Source organism: Dryas octopetala, chromosome 7, assembly GCF_963921425.1.
Source record: "Dryas octopetala chromosome 7, drDryOcto1.1, whole genome shotgun sequence".
NCBI lineage: Eukaryota > Viridiplantae > Streptophyta > Magnoliopsida > Rosales > Rosaceae > Dryas > Dryas octopetala.
The window spans coordinates 16,477,207-16,504,705 of record NC_141372.1 but is presented as its reverse complement, the minus strand read 5'-3'; the positions used below and the strand labels follow the sequence as shown (position 1 = coordinate 16,504,705).

The 27,499-nt window shown below is 36.4% G+C and overlaps 1 protein-coding gene, 1 long non-coding RNA gene and 1 other non-coding gene across 6 annotated transcripts; 2 read left to right on the top strand and 1 right to left on the bottom strand.

The window, feature by feature from the left end:
- LOC147280118 (putative disease resistance RPP13-like protein 1) lies at nt 1–27,344 on the top strand. 3 transcript variants are annotated; one of them, XM_086250293.1, is made up of 2 exons: nt 1–3,901; nt 27,225–27,344. In XM_086250293.1, exon 1 carries the CDS (start codon nt 476–478, stop codon nt 3,845–3,847), a length of 3,372 nt encoding a protein of 1,123 aa, XP_086106419.1. In that variant the 5' UTR covers nt 1–475; the 3' UTR covers nt 3,848–3,901; nt 27,225–27,344. The 3 variants fall into 3 exon arrangements, with proteins under 3 accessions (XP_086106419.1, XP_086106418.1, XP_086106417.1); XM_086250292.1 differs by lacking the exon at nt 27,225–27,344 and adding an exon at nt 26,836–27,001; XM_086250291.1 differs by lacking the exon at nt 27,225–27,344 and adding an exon at nt 4,728–4,819.
- Nucleotides 13,910–16,754, bottom strand: LOC147280120 (uncharacterized). 2 transcript variants are annotated; one of them, XR_015123556.1, is made up of 4 exons: nt 16,632–16,741; nt 15,783–15,854; nt 15,373–15,422; nt 13,910–15,271 (listed from the first exon to the last, which is right to left on the bottom strand). It is a non-coding gene; the product is annotated as an uncharacterized LOC147280120 (long non-coding RNA). The 2 variants fall into 2 exon arrangements; XR_015123557.1 differs by lacking the exon at nt 15,783–15,854 and having other exon boundaries at nt 13,910–15,249; nt 16,632–16,754.
- Nucleotides 25,072–25,144, top strand: TRNAR-ACG (transfer RNA arginine (anticodon ACG)). The gene has a single exon. It is a non-coding gene; the product is annotated as a tRNA-Arg (tRNA).
- Nucleotides 27,345–27,499: the final 155 nt, after the last annotated feature.

The following is a 27,499-nucleotide window of genomic DNA, read 5'->3' as shown; positions in this document are numbered from 1 at the left end:
TCTACACCTAAATTAATGATCAATTAATTAATTTATATATTTATCATGACAAGTAATGTTAAAAGAGGCTATATTTTTAGCACTTATTACATCTTTAATTAAGATAGAATCCATTAAATCAAATAAGCTCTACATAGAGATGTAATATATATACATGTTTTACTTGTATTCTATACATAGAAGAAAAGCTAAAAAAACCTTGGAAAAAATAAAAAAATACTCTCCTTGTTTGACCAGCCGTAGTGGGATGTAAAAGCAGCCCACTCCCACAATCCCACTAAGTGAAATTTCCGAAGGAGATATCAGCAAGAAGGGAATTTCTGAGAGGCCAACATAGATCTAGAGATTATACCAAGAAGCTCGTTCTCTGAGAATCAGACATCACAACTGAACAATTGTTTCACTTACTGTTTCTGATCACTAGCTTTCCTCTTTATCTTTCATTTCCCTGTCTGTCCAGCTAAACAAACAAGTCATGGCTCTTGAAGTTGGTGCAGCGGTTCTTTCTTCTTTTCTCTCTGTTCTCTTTGACAGGATGACATCCCGTCCGGTCCTTGACTTCATCCGAGGACACAAAGTCACTGCTGGGCTGCTCCAGAAGTTGAAGATGAAGTTGTGGTCAGTGAATGCAGTGCTGGATGATGCAGAAGGGAAGCAAATCAGAGACCCGAGAGTGAGGGAGTGGCTTGATGAGCTTAAAGATGCTGTCCATCATGCAGAGGACCTGTTGGATGAGATCAAGACTGAAGCCCTGCGACGCAAGGTGGAAGAAGAAGAATCTGGGAGCAGCAGCACTCGTCAGGTACACAATATCACTTCTCCTTCCTTGCATGAACTTGACAAAACTCTTGAACCCAGAATATTGGAGATTCTTGAGAGGTTAGAACTTATTGTAAGTGAAAAAGATGTGCTTGGTTTGAAAGAAGATGTTAAGGATAGCCTACATGCATATGCAAGGTTACCTACAACTTCTTTGCCTTTGGGAGAAGACTCTGTATATGGAAGGAAGAAGGACCAGGACAACATCATCAAATTATTGCTTACGGATGACGTGACCGTTAATAAGATAAGCGTGATTCCCATTGTGGGCATGGGGGGGATTGGGAAGACCACTCTTGCTCAACTAGTATACAACAATGATCGAGTACAGCAACATTTTCACCTCCGAGCATGGGTTTGTGTTTCGGAAGAATTTGATGTTGTCAAAATAACACAAACAATTTGTGGGTCAGTCACTTCAGGAACGTGTGATCATATCACAGACCTAGATAGGCTTCAAGTTAATCTCAAGGAGGCTTTGACGGGGAAAAAGTTTCTCTTTGTTCTTGATGATGTTTGGAAAGTGAATCATTCCCAATTGGATCTCTTAACTCGTCCCTTTGAGAACGGAAGCCATGGAAGCAAGATCATTGTCACAACACGTATTGACGATGTTGCATCTAGGATGGGCACTCTTGGTCAAATTCACCGTCTAGAGCAAATTTCCGAGGACCATTGCTGGTTAATATTTGCAAAACATGCCTTACAAAATGCAGGAGTGAATACACATCCAGATCTTGAAGTAGTCGGAAGACAAATTGTTACAAAGTGTAAAGGTCTTCCTTTAGCTGCAAAATCACTTGGGAGTTTATTACGCTCTAAATTAGATCCGGAGGAATGGGAAAAGATACTGAAGAGTGAAATATGGGAGTTGTCAGATATGGAGATTCTGCCGGCTCTATGGTTGAGTTACCATTATCTACCTCCACATCTCAAGCGTTGTTTTATGTATTGTTCAATATTTCCCAAAGATTATGTATTTGAAAAATCAGAATTGATTTTGATGTGGATGGCTGAAGATCTCTTACAACCTAAAAACAAGAATATAACCATGGAAGAAACTGGGGAGGAATACTTTAATGATCTAATGTCAAGGTCATTTTTTCAAGGTTCCGAGTTTCTATCCTCAAGTGGTTTCATCATGCATGACCTTGTTAATGATTTAGCAAAATTTTTATCCGGAGAATTTTGTGTTAGGTTGGAGAACAATGATGACTCTCTCAACATTGTGAGCAAGACTCGTCATTTTTCGTGTATGAAGAGACTTGATTCTGATGGCTCAGAGAAATTGGAAGCTTTATATGAGGCCAAACATTTACACACTTTTCTACCCTTATCATCATTAAATGTATATGGTGTACTGCATGATCTCTTGCCCGCGCTACAATATCTAAGATGGATCAATTTATCAGGATATGATATTGGTGAGTTGCCAAATTCAATCGGTAGCTTGAAGCATCTTAGGTACTTGGACTTATCTGAGAGTGGAATCCAAAAGTTACCTGAGACGATGTGTACTTTATATAATTTACAGACGTTATTGTTGGAAGGGTGCCGTGATCTTGCTGAGTTGCCAACTAACTTTGGAAGACTAATCAGCTTGCGCCATCTTAATATCACGGGATGCGAAGAGTTGAAAAAAATGCCACCACATATGGGGAGATTGAGAGATCTACAAACGTTTGAAGGCGAGTTTGTCCTAGACAAAGACACTGGGCGTAACATTGCAGAGTTGAAGGAGCTTAAGTCTTTGCGCGGACAACTTTCTATTTCTGGGCTTCATAATATTGTGAGGGCCGAGGATGCTTTGGAGGCCAATATGAGGGATAAGAAGTATCTCAATCAACTATGTTTGGAATGGGGAGGTGATACTGAGGATTCAAAAAAAGATGGAGAAGTGCTTGCCAACCTCCAACCTCATACAAACCTAAAAATACTCACGATCCGTTCTTATGTGGCTACAAGATTTCCTGATTGGTTAGTAGATCATTCTTCCTCCAATCTAGTTTCTCTAAAACTTGAGAAATGTGAATATTGTTTCTTCTTGCCACCACTTGGGCAGTTACCCTCCCTCAGAAAGCTTGAAATTATTGACTTAAATGGAGTGGTGTCCATAGGCCCTGAGTTTTATGGTGACGATACTTGTGGAATAAGGGTGCCATTTAGATCTCTGCAAGTTTTGAAATTCGAAAGTATGCGGGAGTGGCAAGAATGGTCTTATGTTGGAGGCAATCAAGAGGGTGGAGCTTTTCCTAATCTTCGTAAGCTTCGTCTGGAGAATTGTCCCAAACTAAGCGGGAGATTCCCGTTAGACTACTTCCCAAAGCTTGAAAAGCTCAGAATCAGGAACGCTAATGTAGAATCCCTTGCTACTTCCCAATGCCCTAAACTCCTCCTATCCCTCACTCAATTGGACATACAGGAATGCCCAAATTTGGTGTGTTTTCCCGATGGAGGGCTACAAGCGCCCAACTTGACTTCAATTCATATCTGGACATGTAAGAAACTGAGGTCACTGCCAGAAGAGATGCACACCCTTCTCCCATCTCTTGAGAAACTGTGGATATATCATTGTCCAGAATTGGAATCATTTCCGGAAGGGGGATTGCCATCAAAATTACAATCACTTTATATCTATGATTGCGAAAAAGTGATTGCAAAGCGTATGCAGTGGGGTCTACAAAGACTCACCTGTCTCAAGGATTTCCTTGTCGGCTTCGAAGGAGATTCGTTTCCGGAGGAGGGGCTGCTGCCCACCACTCTCACTTCTCTCAGCATCTACGATTGTTTGAATCTTAAGACCGTGAACGGCAAGGAGTTGAGACACCTCACCTCTCTTCACGCGTTGACTCTAATTAGATGCCCTGAGCTCCAGTGCTTGCCAGATGAAGGGCTACCCACTTCTCTTTCTTATCTAGGAATCTCGGATTGTCCTTTGCTAAAACAACGGTGCCAGAGAGAGACAGGGGAAGATTGGCCCAAGATTGCTCACATCCCCAACATATACATCGATTACGAACAAATATGATCGATGTGCGACGTCGATGATTGGGTCCCACTTTAATTATTCCATCTCAGTCAGGTACTAATTCTGCAGTCTATGCTTGTAAATTTCATTTTTCAGCAGCGAATCTAAAAGCCCTTACTTTGATCAAACATATATGCATATTCAACAGATCGACATCCAATCGATTGAAATCTCCCCTGGTTTCAAATTTCTCTTACTATTTCTTTTTCGACATATTAGTTTTTACATTTTTTGCTTACTCTTTCTTTCTCCTTAAAATTCAGAAACAAAGTAGATCCAATGGCTGTGTAGACTCCTCTAGTTTACGGTTTGTTCAAATTCCAATGCAAGTCTTAATTCCATTTTAGTGAATTGAGGTTATTCAACATAAGATAAGTCATGTGTAAGATAAGATTTAAACTCAGGTTTAGAAGGATTGCTAGAAATTTCAGAAGTAAGGGAAGACAATAGAATTGCTGAAAATGCCAGATGGGCAAGAATATAAGAAGATATGAACTCAAGAAACAGTTTCTTAGTAGGCTAAGCAGATTAAGACAACGAGAAGATTGAACCTCTTAAAAGATAAAGATAGAGACTGAATTCACTCCAGGTGATTCACACCCAAACTTGGTTTCACACCAAAAATTTCCTTTCTCAAGTTAGAGACCAGAAAATGTTTTGATAACCATTTTGAATCCTAATTAAGAAGACATAGAGTGCAGTTTGAAATATCAATCAATACCAGCTGGTACTGAATTTGGCTATTTACATTACTAAGTCTCAAATGTTTTATATATTTTTTGATAAAATATGTCTGATATGATTTCATCAATGAAGAAATCTATTGATTGTGATGGATTATACAGTTGATGAGTATCTAATGTTTTTCTGTCAACCACAGGCTGGTGCATCATCTTGTTTTTAATACACAATGCCCGAGGTTTTTTTCTTGGTTAATGCTCACATACCTCCGGATCCCTTCTTTTTATACGAGTAAGTCTTCCATCGTGGATACAAAAGAGTTTTCTATTGTGTTTGAGATTACATCAAATTTCCTGTTGCAAACCACAACTAATTAAAGAGTTTTGTTTTGATGTGAGTGAATAAAACACAAGAAACTAAGTATACTTAATATTTTCTAGTCAAATGCATGCCTTTTATATTTTGTCACCAAGGTGCCATAGTAATTGTGTTCCTGCTAGATAATTAGTCCATGAGTTGATCATATTGTTGGCACCCAACGATTGATATACTACGCTGCAAAGCTTGAACTTTTCCTCTGCAGCAGCCTGCAATGACATAAATTACATTTTAAGCAAAATTAGATTGACATCCTTGATAAAATCCGTACATATTATATACTTCTTGTTCAAAGAATATGAAGATTACACTGGAGCTTTAGAAGCTAACAAATATGTAAATTAAGGCCAATTATATTTTATATGCTTCTTGCTCAATATGAATGGGTTGATTGTCTATGGACACTAACAAATCTACCCATCAGTTTTGTTACATATTGATTGTTGAAGTTATAAATTAACAGATTAGAATAGAGGGTACAAGTTCAGCCGATAAGAATTAATGCAACATGTAACTGAGTGCAAACCAGAATTTTTAGTTTTTGTTCGTCTGCGATTAATTCTTGAGAATTTAATTGCATCATGCCACTGAAATCGTTTATTCTTCTTCCAGGCTTAGCCCTGTTGCTGATTGTCTTATTCGTAATTCAGATGAGAATTGGGTTGCTGGTTTCTCAGTTTATTTTGGTGTGGGAGAGATTCTTTCTGCAGAGCTTTGGGCCTTGTTTTATGGCCTTAAGGTTGCCTGGTTCCTAATTGATAACTTGGTGGAATCTGACTCCTCTCTTGTGATGCTTAAAGGGCAATAGTGAATTTGTACAGGGAAAACCCACTTTGTAATTGCCAGAAACCCAGTTCATATGGGAGATTTAAATAGCATATATACACAACTCTGTGGATGTAAGTAGCTCTTACATGCTTTGTCATTGTTTCATTGATGGTGTAATCACTACAACAAATGTGGACTATCTCACAAGATAGTTGACAAGATGCCAAAATTAATGTGCCTGCATCCTTACAGTTCGTAACATTGTATATTGTATATTGTATGACAAGATAGTCGACAAGATGTCAAACTCTACTGATGAGATGGACAGGCAATTTTCATGGGCGCCAAGGCAATCACCAGCATAACACAATTCTCCAATCCCAAACAACCTTACAGAGAATTACAAGCTCCAGATTTTGATCAAGTTTGACTTTCGAGAAGTAGCCCATTGTACAGATATTAGAATACAATTGTGATTTGTGAACACTGGTTGCTGAATTTTTATTTTTGAAAACTCTTTTCTATCTGTTTTTATTGAGATATGCATTTTGGTACTTTCGGGAATGTCACTTGAAACTCTTGTTAGTAAAAGATTAGGATGATAATGTGTTCTTTGAATATGTGGTTTTGCATGAATCTTTAATTTGTCATGTAGCTGTGGTGAGATACTATTTATGGATTTTACAATCAATTATGCAAGGCAAGAAAAGCTGTGGGCAGAGTTAATTTTTTTCAACTATTTTTTCCAAGGGTAAAATTGGTATTTTAAAATTGTCAACTATGAGGAGGTAAGGTGAGCAAATCAGGGGTTCAAATAGAACCAACCATTCTTTTATGTTCTTGAGAATTTAAAGTGACCAACCTTCTTGAAAAAAAAAAAAAAAAAGATTGCTTCAAGCTTAAATTGTCCTTCACAAGTGGAGGTGTAGTGGTGTGTTTGATGAGCATTTTGTTTTGTCTGTCATGCCTAAGTTTTACATTTTTTGCTTACTCTCTCTTTTTCCAATTTTCCTTTCTCATACTACATTAATTTAATTCTTAAGCTCTTACCTATTAGGCTGGTTGTTCGTTAATTTAATGTCTTTTGAAACACAGAAGATCCACAAAATTCATGTTTTTCATCAACTCCTTTTCCTTTCAAAAGTAGGAACTCAAATTTCCTGTTAGAAAAATGTACAATTCAGCCCTTGAACATTTATTACAACAAAACTGTTAATAGATATCGCCCATTTTATATCGGATGTTAAATCGACTGATATTGTAAAAGTAATAACATCAGTTATTTTTTTTGCTGATTTTTGAACTATATTAGAAATCACTAATTTTTTTTCACCTGACATATAATGTTTTCCTTTTTCCTAGAAATTGTAAAGACATCAGTTTAAACTGTCAACTGATATCATAAATTGACATTTTACATCTATTTTCCTGCCACCCAAACACACATGATATCTAATTTAATTACTATATTCTTTATACTGTATAATTTAATTATACACTAAAATATAAACCCTAATACTCTATATATTCTATATACCCTAATACTCTTTATACTCTATAATCTATACATTAAACCCTATATACTCTATATTTTTTAGGATATTAGGTTTTAAGCCCTTTAGGATACTTTTAATTATTTTTTTATATAGAAATATATTAAAGTTTAAGGTTTTAAATAACTAAACGAAATCTCAAACCTTTTTTTTTTTCTTTCCAATTGCCCAAAAGCCCCAAACCCTCCTTTATTTTCTCTTTTTTTTTTTCTTTTTTTTTCTTTCCTTACTTTTTTTCCCCGTGCCTCTCTCTTCAGTTTTTATTTTTTTATCTTTCCTTCCTTTTTTTCCCTTGCCTCTCACCTAGCCAAGCTTTGTCTGCACTAAGTGTAACAACCCAAATTTTGGCTTATGGTAATTTTGTTACTTAAATTTTTCAAATTTGTTTTAAGGTTTGTTTAAAGGAATTAGAAATTTCTTTAAAATTATTTTAACTAACTTAGACCTTTGGTTGTGGTTCTAGAGCTTAGTTGTGTGGAAATGAATTTTAGAAAATGAAAATTCAAGAATTTGGAGATTATTATTTTTTTTTCAGAATTAAATTATAAGAGTAGGATTTTTCATTATTTTTTTGAAAGTAATTTGACTATTTTGAGGTTATAGGAAATTAGTACTCATCAATACGAGTTCGTAGAATTTTTCGGTGAATTATTTGGAGTCTCGAACTATTTTTGGTGAATTTCTGAAGTTGGAGAAAATAGAAAATATGAAAATTTCGATAATTTCGATAAATTTCGGTAAATTTCGATGAAATTTCAAAAATTTCGGCGAAATCTTCCCGAAAAATTATTAAACATGTGTTTCGATTTCGGCACCCTAAAAAAACGAAATTTAATACCTTGGTTATCATAATAAAAAATCATGTGAGCGATATGACAAGTAAAAACAATGCATATTTGCAGGCAACAATAGTTATTATCATACATACACACAATAAAAGTCTCATAGACACGGTGTGAGGATTTTCCCTATCTAGATTCCAAACTTAACTTGATGATTCAGTTCCACAAAACCAACGTCCTTGTCTTTTCTTTGGGTAACTGGAAAGTCCAAGATCCAATAATAATTCAGTTGAAAGTAAAGTTTGACAGAATTTTGACATGACCTTTTCTTTTCGGTCATACGTTCCTTGAAAATTCCAGAAATGAGTCTACTAAGACCGTATTTATGTATTGTCTGGGCCTAGGGTTTCTACTTACGTCCAATTTTAATTGAAGTATGGAGGTTAACCAGTTAAAATCCAACAATATGACCAGGTCAGGGCTTGGGAGGCTGGGGGAGCTCTGACCAAGTGTCCAGCGCCTATATGCTCATTCACTGAGTTTGGTTACTTTAAAAGGGTGGCCTTAATCCGTTATTAAGTTGATTGATTAACAAATAAATTTGATTTAACGTACAAGTAAAGTAATTGAATAAATCCAACTTATTACTTTAATTGTATGCTGCCTAGTTGTCTAATTAGTTTGTAGAAAGTCTATAATTCAACATATCGTACATAATTAGCTATTTTACTACAAATCTAACTTTCACTAATTAATCATGCCCTTAATTCAACTTGACAAGAAAGGTTTAGGAGCACTTATCCGATTGTAGACCTCCTTAACTTAAAACTATCACAAGATTAAACCCTAATAAGTAAACAACTTAATTAAAAGAAATTAACCAAGCTTTGGAATCTAGGGAATCTTACCGAATACCTACTCGGGGCGGATTGAAAAAACCGGCAAAGCTACCCTACTGTGGACTCAGTATTTGATCGTTATGTCCGATGACAACCCAACCAAATTCTTAACTAGGAACTACTTCAAGATTGAAAATCGTCCTAAGGAGAGAACAAAAGATTTAAACTAAGGGCTCCCACTTTATTGGTATATATGCCCAAGAACAAGTGTAGATCAACACTTGTTCTAGAGAGAGAAAAAGAGAAAGCTTGTAATCTAGAGAGAGATGCTCTCAAAGAACCAAGTGAGGGGTGTGATCACAGTATCTCCAAGAATCAAGAAGACAAGAAAAAAGAGAGAGAGAGAGAGATCTTGAAGAAGAAACTGTGTTTTCATTAAGAGCAGATCGTATTACAAGAATAAGGAAGCTAAGGACCTTTTATACTAAAACAACTGCAACAGCTAAAACCATCTAGCTAATAAGCTTGCTAACAGAAAAATGTCTTAACAATTCTAACAGATGCTCTAACTAAAGCCACACGTTGTACAGCCACATGTCATACGTACACTAATAGGTCTTCAAATAACCAATACTCCAACCACTAAGCTATTTACAGCTGGACAGTCAACACCCCCCCTCAACCTCAACAAGGGAACCGAGTCTGAGGTTGCAGCAATGATGATGATGCAAGGGACTATGATCGAAGACCCTTGGTGAGCACATTTGCTGTGTTGTTTGAAGTAGAGACATACTCCAGTTCCAGGTCTTTACATTGGACCTTCTCTCTAACGTAGTGAAAATCTGTGTCAAGGTGTTTTATTCTAGAATGAAAAACAGGATTCGAGCCTAGAGCTATAGCTGACAGATTATCACACCTGATGATCAGAGGAAAAGGAAGACTGATATGCAGATCCTTGAGAACATTTTTAAGCCAATAAAGATCAAACACGGTATTAGCCAAGGCTCTGTATTCTACCTCAGTAGAGCTGCGAGCTACTGTGCCTTGTTTCTTGGACTGCCAAGAAACAGGATTTCCTGCCAGATACACAATGTAGCCTGTTGTAGACCTCCTGTCATTAATATTCCCACCCCAGTCAGAGTCACTGTAGGCAGTTAACCCCATGAGTCCCGAGCGATAATGAAGTCCATGATGCAAAGTACCTTGCACATACCTTAAGATCTTTTTTACTGCATCATAGTGAATCTCAGTAGGTTGGGCCATAAATTGACAAACTGTGTTAGTAGCATAGGCTATGTCAGCCCTAGTAAAGGTCAGATACTGTAGAGCACCTACTAAACTCCTGTATAAAGTTGGTTCAGAAAGTAAATCCCCTTCATCTTTGGCCATTTGAAGGTGAGGTTTACAAGGAGAATTGCAAGGCTTGTAGGTAGACATGCCATCTTTGGTCAAGAGATCTCGAGCATACTTCGCTTGGGAAATGAAGATACCACCATTGGCCTTATATTGGATCTGTAAACCAAGAAAATATGTTAGTTTTATGCTTTAGGATATAAAGGGGCTATCTGTTTTCATATTCCCACTAATAGGATATTTTTATCTCGGCATGTTATCCATGATGAGTCAATTTTTCCTTATTCTCAAATAATTCCTCCTATTGTTTCTACTTCTTTTCCTATTGAGTCTACTGCTTGTTCTTCCACTCATAATGTTCTTCCAATTCCTGTTTCTTCCATTTATGTTTCTAATACTGCTGTGTCTGATTCTATTCCTCAAGTGTCTCATGACTCTCCATTCATCTCAGAAGGTAATTCTAGAAATACTAAATCTTTTTCTAGGACCACCTCTACTGCTACTTCCTCCAGACCAGTTCTAGAAGTGTTGCCCATCCTTGATACTACTTTAAATGCTTCTCAAAATGATAGAGCCATTGTTCCTCTCTCTATTACTGCTCAGTTAACTGGTGCTAATACACATGGCATGGTGGCCTCTCCACTCATTGCCAATTGGTTTTGGGTTGGATGCTCTAATTCTATCATGGTATCAGAGCTTGGTTATCCGCGTGTAAGGCCCAACGACCACACATGCTCCTACGTCACCCAATACAATTTGTTCACGTGTAAGGCTCAAAATCTCGCCACACATGCGGGGGCGTGTTGAGAGTAATGTGGAGCAATGTCCCACATCGGAAAACTAGAGCTTAACATATGTGCTTATAAGTTTTGGGCCTCTCCACTCATTACCAATTGGTTTTGGGTTAGATGTTCTAATTCTATCAGGGTGCGGCAAAATGAAGGGGAGAAGATGCCTATTTATAGTTTTCAAGGTGGGTACGTACTCTTAACAAAAATGGGTGGGTTTACTTAGCAATTTGGTGGGTGTACTTAGAAATTGAAGAAGAAGGTGGCGGATTGTGGTGGTGAACGTGTATAAGGCATCCTTGGCCAGTCATTTACTTAGCCGCCACTCAATTGGCTTGGTGAACACTCCTCCATTTTTCTATTTAAATTTTGGGAAAATTCGAGCAAAATGATGTAACATTATCACCTATTCGCAGTTGAGGATGCGACATTCAAAGTGTTCCAATTAAGAACTTTACTTTCACTTACTATTCAATTAAGGACTTACTGTTCAATTAAGGACTTTCCGTCAATTCTGTTATAAGTTATAATATCCGTTAAAAATTGATCTTGACTAATTTTTAGGGGTAAATGTGTAAAAGTGTCTATTCTTCTAAAAAATAATAAAAAAATTCAACTAAATAATTACAAAAAAATTAAACAAAAATAAAGTTACAAATTAAACTAAAACTAATAAAAACTAAACCCACCACCCGGCCCGGCCCTCCCCTTCCCCCACCCAGCCCCAGCGACCCTCCCCCTTCCCCCACACAGCTCCAACAACCCTCCCACTGCACAGAGATTCTAATAAAATTATATCAGGTAATTATTCCCTTTCCCTGAGCTAGTGTGTCTGAAAGTATCAAAGCCACATAGAGATAGAAAGCGAGAAAGAATGGCAATGGCGTCCTGGAACCTGGTCGTGGTGCACGTGGGTCCACATCCAAAGCCAAAGGTGCACAGAGAGTGATACACATTCACCCACCCACCAATTCATGGATTTATTTTATATATTTGCCTTGTATTTCTGCCATGCATTTCTGTACTATTAGCTAATACTAATCTCCATTAATTAATTTGCGTTTTCATTTTTTGTTTTTCAAGTTGTTTCAAGTCTCTTGCAGAAAGAAATTAAGAGAGGAACAGAGATAACTATATATCACGTACCCTTACAAAGTAATCGAAATTAGAATCTCTGTGCACGCGGAGGGTCGCTGGGGCTGGGTGGGGGAAGGGGGAGGGTGGCCGGGGCTGGGTGGTGGGTGGTGGGTTTAGTTTTTTTTAGTTTTAGTTTAATTTTTAAGTTTATTTTAGTTTCATTTTTTTATAATTATTTTAGTTTTATTTTTTTTAATTGTTTTAGTTTTATTAGTTTAGTTTATTTTTTATAATTATGTTAGTTTTATTTTTTGTAATTATTTTAGTTTTATTTGTTTAATTATTTTAGTTTTATTTTTTATTTTTGTAATTATTTTTTAGAAGAATATAGACTTTTCCACATTTACTCCTAATTATTTTTTAAATTTTTAATGGATGAGTTGACGGAAAGTCCTTAATTGAACCGTAAGTAAAAATAGAGTCCTTAATTGGAATATTTTGAATGTCGCATTCTCAATTGCGAATGAGTGATAATGTGTTACGTCATTTTGCTCAAATTCTCCCTTAAATTTTTTTCTCTCTCTAATTTCTATTTAAATTGTTAATTCGAAATTGTTATATCACTTGTCAGCTTTTGAGTGGAGTAGCAACATTGGTGAGCATAAATGAACTCCACAAGAACCCTAGTTACAACTTACAAGTATTATGTCCACAAGCTAGAGATAAGTGTAAGACCCTTATGAGAATCACCCTTGTTACACTAAGCATAAGGGAACTATCTAGAACAAGTAGCACCAGAAGATAAGTCGGAGATCGATTCCTTGAGAGGTGCCGATTTCCTTAGACCAGTTGATGAAGACTACTACTGCATGCATTTGGGACTCAACAATGGGATGGACCTGGACTTTATTTTTTTTCAAATTTCACCCACCCAAACTTAATTATATCATGTACCATATCGATCTTGACAGGGCTGTACGGTATATTGTTAATGTATCTATTTCATTTCCTAATTTCTTTATGGCAATTAATGAAGACCATGCATGTGCAGCTACTCCACAGCAGATACAAGTCTCAACACTACAACAAATATGGGCATCACTCACCATTTTTTTCCTACATCTATTGCTCCATTAGCAACTAAATTGAGTTGGCTAGACCAATTGCCACTATACAGTCACTAAAATGCTGATGGTTGTACAGAATGGGGTGGCTATTGGTCTTCAGCACCCCCAAAAATAGTATGGTTGGCTAACTTCATCAAACCTGACATTGATGTAGACAGCTAGCAAGCCAACTAATGTGGCAGTCCAATGCTAAATGAATCAAACCATTACTGTTTTGTGGAAGCGTTAGTGGCTGAATCGAGTCACCTTAGAGAATGGTTGCTGAAGTAGTTGCACAGTTCATTACTGAAGTGGCTTAGGAACTGCATTTTGCAATGGATCTAGCTACTAATATTTGCAAGCCTCACTCTCATACTAAGAACACGTGACACACAAGAAAGTTTACAAACAAAATTGGAAATCAAAATGGAACCAATTGTACCAGATAACCAAATTGAAGCCAATTGCATATTTATATATTGTAAGTCAACCATTACATACCATAAAATACTCAAGTGTTCCAAACTTGTTGACCAAAACATACTAGACCTATCAGCCTGCCATCTCCATTACATCACATATTAAAAATCATTCCCCTAAACAAAAGGTCCAAATGGAACCAAGTAGACAGATCAAAACAGTGAACACATCACCTTTAACCAAACTTGATGTTATATATCAAGACCATCACCTAAATATAAAGCAGCAAGTTCACTCAATTTCACCTCAAGGGAATGTTCACTGAACTAAAATACCAATCAAAATACTAGAAATAGCATTCTTACTATGATCATATCCAGTGGCAGATCCAGAACCTTCTGCTATGGGGGCAAGATTAAGTGAGCAGGCTGAGCAACAGAGCAAGTGAGCAGGCCGCAGGCGCAGTCGCGCAGCGGCAGTCGCCGAATGACGAAGCGAGGCAGGCTGGCAGTGAGCAGGCCAGCAAGGCAGCAAGGGGCGTTGCGTCGCGAGGGAGAAGTAGCCAAGCAGCCAAGCAGAGCAGGCGTCGGCGCGGGTAAAGGAGCAGACTTGGTTTCAGACTTTCAATTTCTGTCGTTTTGTCTTCTGTGTGGCTGGACTCAGACTTGGTTTAATTAGCTTACCAAAACGACGTCGTTTTGGCAAGTTTAGAATTCAAAAAACAACATACGCATCTCACGTGACACTTGACACCTTCATCTTCCTCACCAATCTGTTCAGCTGTTCTTCATTTCTCTCTGCCATTTTCACAAACACTTGCTTCTCTTGCCCCTCTGCCTGCCACTGCTGCCAGTAACACCCCAATCTTCATGGGGTCAAAAATTTCTCTCAAGCCCAGCAATTCTGGGTTCATGGGGTCAATTGACCCCATTGTAGATCCGCCCCTGATCATATCAGCTGGCTCATGGATTAGCTTCCCTCTCTTCTCCATTGTCAGATGCTGCCCTCCTCTCAACATCAATTGGCTTCTGCCCCACGCTATCCAGAGTACTACTTTGAGACATTGGAGTGACATGGGATTGGATCCTTAAAGTAGCATTTGGTGTGAATGGCCCAAAGACATAAGGACTGCTATTAGGAGCACCTGATCCAAGCATCTGAGATGGACAGGGTGGAGTATTGCTGCTGGTGGCGCCAACCTGTCCTCTAAGGTAGCTGTCAAGTGCACTTGACACCCTACCATTGAAGTGGAAGTCCATCTGAGCATGTTGCCTTTGGAGGTGCATGATTTCCTCATGATGCATGGCACGCAGCCTCTCATAAAGATCATAAAGCTATCACCCTGCCAATCTAGATTACATCATACATCCCCCCACATTCCCCCTATACAAAAGATCATTTCTAAACCATAGGCATAATGTCAACTACCATAAAAACAGTGAACACTTCTAATGCACAAAAGGTCATTTATCATTACTATTTTTCCAATCATATACAGGGGACCCATTCTAGTGAATTTACGACAAACCAAAACTAACAAGAGTTGTAACATGTGCTTCATTACCTCCACAAAACACATGATTCATTAAGTTCCTCATTGATCGGCCTCAAAGTGGTATGCCTTTAAACATCCAAAGACACTAACGATCTCCATAAGCTAGAAAAGCAGCATAAAAGGCCTAATCAGTAAAGAGGTTGATGAACATAGGGGAAAAAAAATTAAAAGAGAAGATGCGATTTTGGTAAGTAAAGAGAAATAAATGCATCATAAACATCATACCATATTACCATTTTCGATGAAAGAGCCTTTGAAATTCCACCAATGAAAATCTGAGCAATAAGGGAAAAATGAAATATGATAGAAGGTCCAGATATCAACAAAGACAAGTAGCACATCATAACATTTTGTTAATGAAAATTGACAACAAAAAAAATTTACCCTAACATGCATACCACAAAATTATCATATACAGAGAGAATGTCAAAAACTAAAATAATTAAACACCAAAAACACCCAAAAAATTACTTTATAAGCAATACATATGAATTATATACATTTATATAAAACATTTAACCTTGTCATGTAATCTTCATATGTCTATTAAAAACAAAGAACAAAGATACAAAACAAGGATAAGACTCTAATTTATACCAGCAATGAACAAATACTGTACAAGTAAATCACCTTACTTATATATCTTATCTCTGTCTTTAGGCTTGCCTTTATGAGAGCTGAACCTGCACCCTCTATCTTGACCCAACCTATTGATTAAACGCCATATAGCCCATTTAGTAAGAATGAAATTGCACATACCGATGACGATACTTAATTCTAGTCCTTCTTGGGTTTTGAAGCCTTACTGTTCTTGTTAAAATGAATTCCATTTCAATCTTACCACTACAATTTTCTCCTTTAATGCATTAACAAGAGGGAGGAGAGGGGAAAATTCCATTTGGGTGCAATATGCACATAACTTTTGACACTAGGAGTACATCAAAATAAGAAAAGTCTGATTGTACTTTTTTTCTTTTATTTGAGGTTGCATATGAAACTTCTAGGAAAAGAAAATCATATATATTTGATATTCCCTTGCAAATTTAGGGCGTTTTGCGTTTTGATGCTACTGGTGCTCTACTGTGATCTATAGATGGGTTTTAAAAAAGATCAATTTGCAAAACTATGTTCAGCTTCTACCATCTATTATCAATATCAAACAAATTATGGCCTCAAAAATATGTTGGGAGGTACGAAATACCCAAAAAGTGGGGAGCTTTACTTTAGATTCTACTTAATGTATAGTCCTAGTTGATGTTGAAAATGATATATTATTCCTAGCAAAATTATTGTGGACCTGGTCCTGGAAACTGGGAGATTTAGATACCTTGCCATGGGCTTCTCAAAATATAGTATTAAGGAATTCATTCACAGCTATTTAAGACCACATGCAAAAGCATAAACAAACCCTAGAAGATTTCTAATTAAGTAAAAACAATTAAATAAAAAAAATGAAGAAAGAACGAAAATGGGTTAGAGTGTACCTGAGAAAGATTATAATATTTCTTTCGATCTGAGATGTAGTGAGAGAAGTTAGAGAAATTGGGAATTAGGTTTCCTAAAATTAAAGACAAAATGTTGAATTGAAGAAATCACTTACCTTAGAAATTGGGAGTTAAGGTTTACCTTAGAAATTGGGAGTTAGGGTTTACCTCAGAAATTGATAATGACCAAGAGGATGAATCAGGCAAAGAGGGAGTGAGAGAGTGACAGAAACAGAGAGAACAAAGGGTGCTGGGTGTTTCAAGGGATGAATGAATTGGTTGAGAGTAGGAGGATTGTAGTGGTGGTGATAGTGATGGTGATCCATGTGGTTGTGGTTGTTGTCAGCGGGATTTGGGAGAACGCTTCAGAGCTCTCCATTCCCTCTCTACATTTCAAAACCCTATTTCAAAAAATAAGAGGAAAAACTTTGAGAAATTCCTCACTAATCAAACTTATTCTGTGAATTGGTAACCAAAACAACAATAAAATAGAGAATACAAAGTGTTTGTGGATAAATCCACGTGGACTTAACAACCAATCATGGATCGACACGTGGCTGGTTAGATCCGACTTCAAACTTTGACTTTTCAACGGTCAAATGGGTCAAACTTGGACCTCTATGTCACTATACCAGCTCGGCAACACTTTTATTGTCGGTTCGGATCGGCTCATCTCAACAAATCCCCCAAATCCAATCCGAGCCGATCTTAGGATCTTTTAAGAAATTGAGTGTTCATCTTTTCTTGGATATCCCAGTTCGGTTCGGCTCGACGCCTGGTGATCATCTTCTCAGGAAGATCCAGTGACCAACATATTGCCGTCGAATGGCGATTATTACACTATACGTTGGACCCATCTGAACCAGTTCATCCATGTTCGATTCGAACATGGATATGTTTCATACCTGCGTATACAATATCTGTGATCGGCTCGGCTCGGATGCCACCGTCATTCTAGAAGATTGGAGTCAGGACGAACCGCCTTACTCAAATATCTCTGACAGATGGGACATCCCAGCTCACAGCCATGACTATTAGGGCATCCCACTTGATCTTCCATACTTGCATTGAATGCAACATTAAATGTAAAGGAGATAGGTAGCTGTGCATGCTACTATTCATGGCCTAACGCGTGGCTTCTTCTCAACCATTCACCCTCATGTAGGTAACTTAACCTTCACAACTTCCTTTGCCTATATAAACAAACTTATATGCACAAAGACACACACAGAATTTTGCTCACAAAAAGCCCACCAAAATACACACAACCAGCTGAGAATAACCCAGAAGATCTTGCATTGTTCTTCCATATTCTCCCAAGTTCATCACTTGTTCTTCCTTGTTTTTTACTCAAACACTCTTAAATACACTTCATTGACTTCATCATTGGAGCGTATTTGGCTGGTACCATACCGGTCCTTCTCCTTTGATCTTATGTTTATGCAGGAAGATCTCATCAACTCCAACCAGCAATCAAGCAAGTCTTGATAATCTTAAGTCAACGTCCACCTCATCATCCAGCAAGGCTTTCAATCAGCTAGATCATCAATTTTAAGTTATTGCATCTCTCTTATGGATTTTTGCATTAACACAGAGCAACTAATTGAAAACCTCAAGTGCCGAATGGGTGGAAATCGAACTACGACAGTGGGTTGCCCATCTCCTTCTCAGGCTTCTTTGATCCCTTTGAATAGTTGGGCATAAAATATGTGAAGCAACTAATTTGAAAATGAGGTGTTTCGGGTGGCATATTCAATTCTCCTTGGAGAGTGTGCCTCAGCATCACTTAAGTGTTGCTGTACCAAACACTTTTTGAAGCTAGCTGGTTGGTTTGGAGAAGTGGGGATAGAGTTAAACCAATTTTTTTCTTAAGCGCAACTGTATAAGCAACCCTCTCATAATAGTTTAGCCATCTCACATATGCGTTAATGGTTGCATGTGATAGTTAGTAACCCCATAAGCCCCCACCGCCCAAATTAGTTAGGATTAACAAACGAAAATGGGAGTGACTTAAGCAGTCAATGCAAGAACAGTATTTGTTGACCATATTTTTGAGCAATTGCCACCTACTGAAATATAGTCCATGAAATTAGTGATTACTCCTCACTTTTCTTGTAGTGCAATGTCTAAGATAGCCAGCCGGTGCAAGCTAAGTTCATCCAAAGTACAAAACGTATTCAATTTCACACCGGCCTACCTATCTATAATAAATTTTTGGGTTCAATCAAGCTAGCTATTTTTATCATTCATATTTAAAATTGAGACAAATTTTGAATATTTGTATTTGAGAAAATAAAATAATAAAAATCTATCAGAAATATTGAATATATGTCAGCTTCTAGAAAGATTCACTACCAATACACATACGTTTATTTGAGAGTGTTTTTGGAAGTGCTAAAAGCGGCTTCAGATTATCATAAACAGTTAATATTCGACAGAATTAAACAGTTACCATACCTTTTAGATGATGAGTTCACCTTTTTTTTGAGTTCCTCAATCGTAATTGCTAAATTTTCTGCTATATATAGTGGAAAATTTAGCAATAGCATAACAAATGCTAAATTTAGATATATCATTGTAGCGAGCTTTTTTATCAATTCTGCTATATTTAACGTATAACATAGCATTTAGCTATGCCATTATACATGCTCTTAGCGTTTTCCTTTGATGATTATTGACTTGGTTGGTCTCTCTTGATCATGGGTACGTTTATTTTACATGAATTCCGAATTTTTCAACATTGTTCATGATTCTTGCTAGGCTTGGTTCAATTTTTAATTTTTTATTAATGGGCATGAATTTTGATTCTTTATTTTGAATTTCATATTTATTTGTTTTCTTTTATGCTTGGGCTTTGACAAAATTCGTGTTCTTTGCCTTGCATATTGATTGGATTTCAATAAATTCATGTTTTTTGTAATTCTTACCAGGTTGATCTTAAATTCTGGGTAAAGAAAAGAAATTTTGGGTTGTTTTTAAATTTCTTAATTGTAAATTTTAGACCTTAAGGTTGGATAATTAAAACATGTGACAATAGAGTCTTAGTCCATATCTGGTCAACTCGTATATGCACCTTTCTTTCCTTCACATGGATAATGGAATATAGTCTTGTTTGATCTTACAGTTTATTTGACAAGTAGAGCGAACAAAAGAGTACTTAAGAGGTCAAGACCTACCACTAGGATCAGAAATTTTTCTTATGTAACAATTTAATTATCCACTATAAATTCTATTAATTGCCTTGAATTTTAAAGCAAACTTGATATTTACTCTAATGTTTATTCTTTGAGATCCTTTGTTCATCATGCATTGGCATATAATATCTATCTATCACTGTCTTGGGGTAATTTTCTGTATTTTAGATATCTTTATGTTGTGTGCTAAACTCTGCTATCTTGTAATTGCTGTCACTAACACATATGCATTATTGTGACACCAAAGGTTCCTCAATACCAACACCAAGTAAGTCTTAGTCCGAGGCCTTAAATCTACATAATTTGAGTAGTGCTCTGTATATAAAATAAAAATGTCTTAGTGGTTGTAGAGGCCAAAAAATTAAGCATGGACAGTGGTAGTTATCTGAAATTCGCACTAAATTTTAGGAGTGCATTTTTTTCCTCTTAATTTTATGTTATTATTGTTTCTTTCCTTAAAGAGATAAGGCCAACAGAAAGGTGTAATAAAATGTAGATCCATTATTTTTTGGTTTTTTGGAACATGGATGTGTCTCGTTTTTAATAAAGCCAAGTAGTGTGACTTTATTTTATTTTAATTATTTTATTCTTGTTTTCGGCCTATCATATTGTCAAATTTATTGTGATTTTTTTTATTCAACAGTAGTTTTGTCTTGTTCTTCATTGTTGGCCCATGTATTAGTGATCGGATTAGTAATAGGGTTGTAGATAGTTCAATAATGTCTTTTTTTTTTTTTTCATTTCTATTTATAAATTTTCTGAATACATTCGTTGCAGATATATGGAAAATAGGCTGTAAGAGAATATGATAGAAAACACCCAAAAAAGGACAAGAATGGACGATGATGTGAATCAGGTATCCTATTTAAGGACCAAGAATTTATCTTTACACTTTATTTTTCCCTTTCAATTTCTTTTATTTTCTTCATTTTTCTCAATTTCAAGTTTCTTTAAACTGCCCAGACCCACTAGAGAATCCACATTTTTATTGATTTAAATCCACATTAAATGCATCAGTATCTAAAGTGTTAACCCTAGCAGTCCTCTCTCCTCACAATTTTTCCTTCTCCAAAGCACCAACTTTTTTTTTTTTTTTGGCCAAGATCCAAAGCACCAACTTTAATTTGGCTGCCTCCAACAATTGATCTTTGAAAAATTCCTTCTAGAAAATTGTCTCTAGCCATTATTATCACCTTTTTTTCAAGGGCGACTCTTCATGTGCATGCCTCTTCAACTCCCTTCATAATTCTTCTGATGGGTCTTGATAAGCCTCGCTGCCACATGTCATATCGTACACCAGACTGACACTAACAAAACCGGGACCAAATTTGCTAACCACCATCACCACCCCACATGTCATCTGAAGTAACTATAACAAATCATAGTTGATTATTCTAAGGCTCAATTATAAATATACTCACCAATTATATGTCATATTTTAAATTGATCAATGAATAAAAAATTATTTTAGATTAATATATTAATTAATAGAAATTTACAAATTACTACATTCGTTACAAATTTTGTTAATAAAAACATTAAATACAAGTATAAACAGTGTTAATGTGAATTTTTTAAATGATTTAGATTCCAAATTTAATCCACATGGATTAATAATGTCATATTTAATTATATTTTTAGAGAGTTTAAAAATTTTGTTAGTTTTTATTTTTTATTTTTTTAATCAATATGACATTATTATTACATGTGGAGCAAATTTGATGTTTACATCATTTAAAAAATACACGTCATCGTTGTCCAAAGTGACATTTAACTATAGTTTTTTATGAAATTCATAATGTATGTACTATTTTGTAGCTTTCTATTAGTTAGTGGACCAATCTGAAATAATTTTTTGTTTATAGATCAATTTGAAATATCACTGATAATTAGTGAGTGCTTTGTAATTAAGGAATAAAATTTCGGGTTTCGAGGAAATTTCGATGAAAATTTCGATGGAAATTTCGACGGAAATTTTGAAAATTTTTAAATTTCGATAAAAATTAGACGGAAACGATGGAAATTGCTATCAAAATACGGAAATTTTGAATGAAATTTTACCATATATTTATTTAACATATTATCTACTATATTGATAAAAAACATTGAAGAAACCAAATTATATGGTAGATTTCATGTGATATGTGATGAATATAATGCGCGCTGGAGGTAAATACTGTTAAATAAAATTAATATAATGAATAAATAAAATTATTATATTTTTTATACTCTATAATCTATACACTAAACCTAATACTTTATATGTCATAATATTACATTAAACCCCATACACTCTATATTTTTTAAGATATGATATAAAATATTAAGATTTATACCCTTTAGAGTTTTTAATTATTTTTTATATAGAAATGTATTATGATTTAGGGTTTAAAGATAACTAAACGAAATCCCAAAACAATCAAACGAAACTCCAAATTTATTTTTTTTTTTCCAATTGCCCAAAGATCTCAAATCCTAATTGACCCTAAACTTTTTTTTTTTCTCTTTTTTTCTTTTCTTTTTTTTTCTTTTTTTTTTTTCTTTTTTTTTTCTTTTTCTTTCCTTTTTTTTCCTTTTCTTTTTTTCTTCTTTCCTTCCTAATCCTACTTCCACTTCTCCACGTGATGGATGGCGTGAGCATTGAGCAGAAGTTGTGCAGAACCTTTCTTCTTCCTTTTTGACTTTTTCTTCCTTTTTCTTTTTTTTCTTTTTCTTTCCTTTTCTTTCCCTCCTGGCTTCCATCCCGTGACCTTCAGTTCTTCACTTCTTCCCTTCATTTCTTCTGTCTCAGCATCCGCGACTCACTCAGCAAGTCAGCATATGGTATAATATCAAACCTCCTTCTCTTCTCTCTCCTTCTGTCCTCCCTCTCCAGCGCCACTCTCTCTCTCCCAAGTCCCTCCCCGATCTCCCTCTCTCCCTCCCCTGATCTGATTTTCTTCCTCCCCACTCTCTTATCTCTTCTTTCTCCTTCCTCCCCAATCACGCAGTGGCTGATTTTATAATTGGCAAGGAGAAGATAGACATAAAAATGGTGGGTTTGTTGCTCGGAACGAAATTTCGGCGAAATATTGGCAAAAAATTCATGAACTAGTGTTAAAATTTCCATACCCTCAAAAAACGAAATTTAACTCCTTGTTTGTAATTGAGGTTTATTCTAATTAATGTATTAAAATATTTTTATTGTTAAAAGATAAAAATAATTTAAAACCAAAACATAAAAAAAATGAAAGAACCCATGAGCTAGGCCCAGCCGCCACAATCGCAGGAACCCACCTCCTCCCCCTCCCATCTTTTCGGCATCCCCACCTCCAACGCCGGCAACTTCTCTTTTTACTCCGGCCGGTCACCATGGGATGTTTTTGGGTGAGGACTCCATGAGAAGTTTCTCTGTAATCTGCACTATGAAGGTGATGATGGGGTTTGGTTTGGGCTTAATCCCCCAAAATCCGATCGTCGAGCGCCCCTCCTCTGCGTCGCTGCCGGTCCTAGCGTTGTCATCGTCGATCGAGTGACGTTGGGAAGGATTCCTCTGAAAATTCAAGCATTATCTATTTTCATGTAAGATCAGTTCCTTCCCAAATTTTGTTTGCTTATTTATCTTTGTAATAACTGGCTTCTAATCAAGGAAATGAACCCTCTTTCTACAATCTTTGAAACTTCTGATTTGTTGCTTTTTATGGAAATTTTCATGCCTCTCTTCAATCTCCTTGTCTTCCTTCTTCCTGCCTCCACGCAGTATGGGGTTTGTATCTTTTTTTTTTTTTTTTTTTTTGCAGCTGTATGGGGTTTGTATCTGCAAGTTCAAGATTGATTATTCCAACAATCAAAATACAGTGGTGGAATTTCAAGGAATTTCAAGATGAAAAACCAATGATCGGAAAAGTAGTGGAGCGGTGAATATTTGAACTGAGGTTCAGCCAACAATATTTTAGCCCTCTTTTACAAGTTCCTTTTTGGAGCCCTCTAGTACGAAAGCCATATAATGGGCGTAATTTGAAAGATTTGCTGCGTTTTCTAAGGAATATTTACACGCATCATCTCAACGATGGTTGCTTCGATAGTATGGAAGAAGAAATTCGACTATTGTACCCTGGTTTCATTGAAAAGACTTATGAGAATTTTACGAAGGATGAGCATCAACTTAAATGAGGTACTTTCATATACTAAAACTGACAATCTTATAAATTTATGTTTATTGGATCTGAATTTTAATGTTGAGTGATGCTACTAGTTTTACTTTCACTGCAAGGTTTTACTCGCTGTTAAGATGTTATAACAATAGTTCCTATCTATTTTTCTTGACAATATGAATTGTCCTCAAATTTTAGAACTTTTTCTATCAATAGACAGAAGCGAAATATATATTTAGGCATTATAAACAGGTGTCAAACATTGTAGAAAATAAGGGGTGTCTGTTAGCCATTTCATAATGCAGAAAATGCTTCTAAAAGCTGCTCTGAGTACAGTGCATAGTGTCATTTCTTGAATTTCTAACTTGGATCTTGTCTGAATCAGACAATTCTCTTCAACATTTTTTCAGTAGAACGTGTTAGCTTTTGAATGTTATAACACAGTATGAGAATAACACATTTTTTGCTTAGATCATTAAAGATCTTTGGTAGTCTTTGTAATGTTTAATGTCATGATTATTGTCTGAATTTGAAGATTTTATTTTTTAAAGGGCCTTTAAGTCTGCTAATGATCTTAATATTTATTTTTAATATTCTAGTACCCTGATATAGTGCTCTTGCTTTTTTCTTTTTCTGTTTTTGTGAACCACAGGAATGTTGCAACAACATTGAGGATTTGGATGGACAGTTTGAATTTTGCGACACCATTGATGATTTGGATGGACATCATTTTTTTTTTTTCTTTGTTTGATTGACTCGTTAGGCTTTAGAAGATTAGGGGCTTAGGGGCTTAGGGGTTTAGGGGGTTACATGTTTACAGGCTTTTGGTTTAGGGGCTTAAGGGTTTATCAGCGTTCACGTTTACGGACGTACAGGGCTTAGGTGGGGCTTAAGGGCTTAGGATTGAAGGTTGAGGTCGGGTTGAGACCAGGTTGAGGGATGATGGATGAGGGTAGAGGGATGTGGGATGTGGGATGAGGGTAGAGGGCAGAGGGTAGAGGGTAGAGGGCAGAGGGTAGAGTGAGGGCGGAGGGCGGATGGCGGAGGGCGGAGGGCAGAGGGCAGAGGGCAGAGGGCAGAGGGCAGAGGGCAGAGGGTAGGGTAGGGTGGGGGGACTCCATGGCCCAATGGATAAGGCGCTGGTTTACGAAACCAGAGATTCTGGGTTCGATCCCCAGTGGAGTCGCATGTGTTATTGGGTTACGGGTTATAGGGTAGGGACTTCATGGCCTAATGGATAAGGCACAACTTTATTTTACAGATTAAAGTTTCATACTTCTATTTTGTTATTGTCAAGTAACAAACAATTGCTATTTATCTCCATTATTACCCTCACTCGCTTATCTTTTTTTTTTTTTTTTAATTAAGAAAGCTTCATTAAACACCAACAACCCATCCAGTCGCTGGACCACCACTGGTGACCTATCTTTCCGGCCACGACAGTTCATCTCCCTCGTCGGTGACAATTCATCTCCCTCCTCCGCTCTCCTTCTCTCTCTCTTTGCCATCACACAAACCGGAGGTCTGTCGCTGTTTTCTTATTTTCGACCTCCCTTCTTATTTTCTTGGTTTATTGGGAAAGAAATCAACCCAATTGGATTCGACTGCGAAATTTGAGGTTTTTAGTGGGAATTGATTGAAGTTGATGTGAGATTTGATGTGGGGTTTGCTTACATTTTCGTTTTGGTGAATGATTTTTGTTTAGGTGAAGTACTGCTCAGAAAATAACAAGCGGTTGATTCACTTTTCTACTTGTGAAGTGTATAGGAAACCATTGGAAGTTTTCTTCCTAAAGATAGCCCTCTTTGTCAGGTACCCCCCTCCCTTTTTTTTTTTTTTTCATCACGTTTGTTTTATGATAAAGTTCTTCATTTTCGTAATTCGAATGGTTTGAATGCATAATTCAGCTTTGGATATGTCCTATATATGTGTTGATGGTGTGGCATTATACTCTAATGCTTAAACATATGCCGAATTTTGTGATGTAATACTAATGCTAGCATGCAAATTGTAGATCCAGAGCATTGTGAACAATAAGCCTTGATTGTTTTTGTCTCAAGTAGAACAAGAAATTAGGATTCCAACTTAACTTGGACTTGAGGTTGAAGAGCTGGGTCCTTGTCTTGCCTGATGTCAATAACTTTATACATCTTTTTCTAAGAATATAAATATATTAGTATAAGAATAGTTCTTAATTTATCAATTTCCTATTTCCTAATAGTATACAATTGTTTTTTGGGTACAAACAGTATTGGATATTTTTTTTTTTTGGTCCTAATAGCATCATCATCTTATATGTTCTGAGTTGGACATTACTTGATTCTTGTATGAGGATGTAAAACTTTTGGGGTTTGTACATTCTTTGTATATGGTTGTGTCCAATTCAATTTTTATATTAATGAATAGTTCTTGTGGTCAGGAAGTCAATGGTAGTTTATGATAATAGCAAGTTTAGGTTGTAAAATACTGGCATCTGTGGGTCAGAATTGGAGTGTTAAAAGAAAAAGAAATGATAGTAATAAGGCCTTGTGTCAAAGCAGTTAGGGAAATAGTGATACAGGTTTCTCTTGGGAACTCCAGATTTGTTCAAGGTTTATACTCTTTTTTTTCTTTAAAAAAACTGTGATGTCATGTTTCATGTTTCTGGTTGGTTGATCCGCTTATCTGTCATTGGTGATTAGAAATGCCACTTTTGCATCTTGCTTTATGATGTGGAAAGGGGGAAGGAAACAAAAGTAACGTGCTCTATAAGATTGCATGCATTTCCATTCCTTGTTTTGGGTCTCTAGTTTCCCTCTTGTATGTGTGATAGTAGTTGTAATCTTCCCTATTTATTTGCTATTTTTGGTGTGATCAAATCCTTTTCTTCTGTTACAGAACCTTCTTTGTCGTGAGCCACTCAAGCTTGTAGATGGTGGTGAATCTCATAGAACTTTTGTTTTTATAAAGGATGTTATTGAAGCTTAATTGTTGATGCTTGTAAGTAAAAAAATAAAAAATAAATTGAATTAATATTTAGTATGCAAAGGAAGTTGCCCAGTAGTGCGATATTATCTTCTTCAGGAAAATCCTGTTAGGGCGAATGGTCACATTTTCAATGTGGGCAACCCTAACAATGAAGTTACAGTTAGGTAGCTTGGTGAAATGATTACTGAGGTGAAGAATTGTCTTTGATACTACTTCTTCTCTTTAGTTGATTAAGTTGCATTAGCAGTGTTACTTTAAATTTATGTGGATATGAGGATTGATGTTTCTGCACATTGCAGGTTTATGCAAAGGTAAGTGGTGAACCAAAACTGGAGAAACCCACCATTGATGTAAGCTCTCAAGAATGCTCTGGAGTGGGATAATGATGATAGTGACAAGAAAATTCCTGACATGACTATTTTCAATGAGCAGCTTGGTATATATCCTTGCCTCATCTGTAATCTAATTGAGCTGTGTGATTGAACAGCATTCTGACTGTGTAATGGGCTTTGCATGACAGGTTGGAATCCAAAGACTTCGCTTTGGGACTTGCTTGGGTCATTTTTTTTTTTGT

Excerpts from the sequence above, each read along its gene's own strand:
- LOC147280118 (XM_086250293.1), top strand. The coding sequence starts at position 476 with ATGGCTCTTGAAGTTGGTGCAGCGGTTCTTTCTTCTTTTCTCTCTGTT.